The sequence below is a fragment of the Cajanus cajan genome, chromosome 1 (assembly GCF_000230855.2).
Source record: "Cajanus cajan strain Asha chromosome 1, NIPB_CcT2T_4, whole genome shotgun sequence".
Taxonomy (NCBI): Eukaryota; Viridiplantae; Streptophyta; class Magnoliopsida; order Fabales; family Fabaceae; genus Cajanus; species Cajanus cajan.
The window spans coordinates 45,593,159-45,595,845 of record NC_138517.1 but is presented as its reverse complement, the minus strand read 5'-3'; the positions used below and the strand labels follow the sequence as shown (position 1 = coordinate 45,595,845).

Genomic DNA, 2,687 nt, shown 5'->3' with positions numbered 1-2,687 from the left:
CAGACCATTATGATGTATGATGCATTATTGCATGTGATGCCTTATGGCATGAGTCTAGCCTAGGACTTGAGGAGAGGAAAAATGTTTTCGAACTGGAAGAGCTCACATAGAGTCTCTTGAGAGTGGTGCTTGGATAGGCCACTGATATATGAGAGTGGTGCTCTGGGAGGCCACTGGATTTGGGAGAGTGGTGCTCAGATAGGCCATGGGTTGGGTGAGTCTCCTCTAAGTCCTTAGCTAGTGTTGGAGCGGGGTATGAGGTCGAGGGTTATTCCCTTAACCAAGTACTCGGGAAGGTGCGTGGATCCTTGCGGATAGTCGGTGGGCGAACTCCACTATTGACTTGGTTAATGCATGCCAAGGTCGTGGTAATCCCGTACCTAGCTGTGCTATACCTGACGGTGGATCTGGACTTCCAAGTGTGTAAGTGACATCATCCGAGTAAACCCGAGGGAGGATTATATCCTGTTTAGCTGTGACCGAGCGGGCGCTTTGGGCGTGAAAACGGTTGGGGTGGTTTCGGTAGGATGGAATGTCACTTATACAGCTCTATTGTTATGGAGATCTCCTAGGTGTATGCGTGACGACGCATTAGATGATTGATATGCATTGATATCTGTCATGAGATGCATTTACTGCATGATTATTAATATGATGAAGTGTGGTGTTTGACTTCATGATTGGTGCATTGTATGTTATGCATGAGTAGTATTGGATAGAGTGTATGGTGAGACTCTATGAATATGATTAATGGTTGGATGATTGTGTAGTATAGATTATAGTTCTATACTTGTATGATTGATTTGTGAATTCTAGCTTACCCTTCTGTTTTCCATGTGGTGGAACTGCGATGATCATACTTGGTATGGGAGCAGGTCAGGGCTAACTTGGAGTTGAGGTGTCTGCTGCGAGACGGGGAGCTTTGATCCTCGTGTTAGGGTTACCATTTTAGGTAACGATTTTGTCTGTGCTTGACCGGCACTAGGGAATATTATTTTTGGGATGACTGTACATATATGGTGTATTATTTTGTATTTAAGAAATTTAGTTGTTTTTATTCCTATATATATACCGTATGTATGAGTTATCCAACTTAATATTTTCTTAGTTCACTAGTAGTAGTGCGATTCCATTAAGTGTAGAGACATGGCGGGTCGTTACACTTTTATGGTATTAGAGCCGGTCAAGTCTTTTAGGATACTCTGTGGGGAGTGATCCTTCTAGGTTTCTGTTGTGTCATATCTCTGATATTTGTTAGTATTGGTGAGTTGTAGTGGTGAAGTGTTAGTAAAAGAATGTTTGAGTTCTTTTAGTATGGTGAGGTCTCAGTTTGATCATATCACTAGGGCTATGGAGATGATGGCCATGGTGATGCGATAACAAAGTGCTCACTTTGCTCAGATGGAGGCGGGTAGAGTTGCGGTTGAGGCAACTAGACCGGTGGTCTCTCAAGATAGGAGAGATTTAGTAGAGTTCAGGAGATGTTAGTCTCATCAGTTCAAGGGGGGATTCAGATCCCGATGTGATATATTTGTGGTTGTGTGAGATGAGAAGATTTTCAGTGTTTTGGGATTTTCTGAGGAGAGGAAGTTGGCCTATGCAGTATACATGCTGGCGGCGAGATTGTGTACTGGTGGAGAGACATCAGGTAGATGATAGAGAACAAAGGTGTGGTTATAGATTGGGATTGCTTCAAGATAATTTTATTGGAGAAGTATTTCTCGGATAGCGTTAGATATGCTAAGGAAGCCGAGTTCATGAAATTGCAACAGGGGAGCATGTTTGTTTCAGATTATGCTACGAGGTTTGAGCATCTGGCTTGTTTCTACTCTCAGGCCGTATCTGAGGCTTGGAGATGTAGGAAGTTGCGGAGTGGTTGAGGCATGAGCTGAAGAGAGTCATAGTCCCTATGTCCATAGTGGAGTTTCCTGCCCTGGTTGAGAAGGCAAAGACTGTTGAGAGATTGGAAGGTGGTGGTAGCAGTGGCAAGGCTGCTAGAGTTCAGGAGAGGAGGCCAGCAGAGGGGACCCTATGACAGACCTGTACAGTCTCAGAGAGTAGCTGTTAGTAGGAGACCTCGTCCTGCTACTCCTCAGGGTGGAGCACAGTCGGTGCGGTGCTACAAATGTGAAAGAGCACATGTGGTTAGAGATTGTCCTCATCTGGGGAATGTTTGCTTCAGATGTGGTAGGCCAGGCCACATCTCTAGAGATTGTCAGACACCGCCGACTTTATTTGGAAGTGTCCCGGGGCCATCCAGGCCTACAACTGTGGGGAGAGTGCTTGCATTGTCAAGTGTAGAGACTTCCACTTCATCAGATTTGGTGAAGAGGAAGGGGAAAGCAGCAGGTGAGGATGTTTTATTTTTGTTCGATTCTGGTGCCACGCATTCTTTCATTTCTGTTGATTGTGTGGAGAGATTGGATTGTCGGTGTCTGCATGGCACGTTGATTTGTATGTATCTATTATGACTTCAATTTCTTTGGTGACGTCGGAGATATATGTGAATTTCCCGATAGAGGTGTTTGGTAGGAGGTTCTGAGTGAACCTGATTGTGTTGTTCATGGTAGATGTTGACATAATCTTAGGGATGGATTGGTTATCTGCCTATCACATCCTTATAGATTGTGCTCGAAGAGAGTTGGTAGTTCCTCAGTTAGAGGATGAGGTGTTGTTGTCAGCGAGTC

General features: G+C 44.6%; 1 protein-coding gene across 1 annotated transcript; it reads left to right on the top strand.

Moving 5' to 3' along the window:
* Positions 1-1,652: 1,652 nt before the first annotated feature.
* On the top strand, positions 1,653-2,471 carry LOC145954593 (uncharacterized). Its single transcript, XM_083069200.1, has 2 exons — positions 1,653-1,804; positions 1,946-2,471. The coding sequence occupies exons 1-2, from the start codon at positions 1,653-1,655 to the stop codon at positions 2,469-2,471; spliced, it is 678 nt and encodes a 225-aa protein (XP_082925326.1).
* Positions 2,472-2,687: the final 216 nt, after the last annotated feature.

What these genes read in the sequence shown, in the direction of transcription:
- LOC145954593 (XM_083069200.1), top strand. Translation starts at nt 1,653, where the DNA reads ATGATAGAGAACAAAGGTGTGGTTATAGATTGGGATTGCTTCAAGATA. An exon ending in GTTTCAGATTATGCTACGAG is followed by an intron (nt 1,805 to 1,945) that starts GTTTGAGCATCT and finishes CTGGTTGAGAAG; the next exon opens with GCAAAGACTGTTGAGAGATT.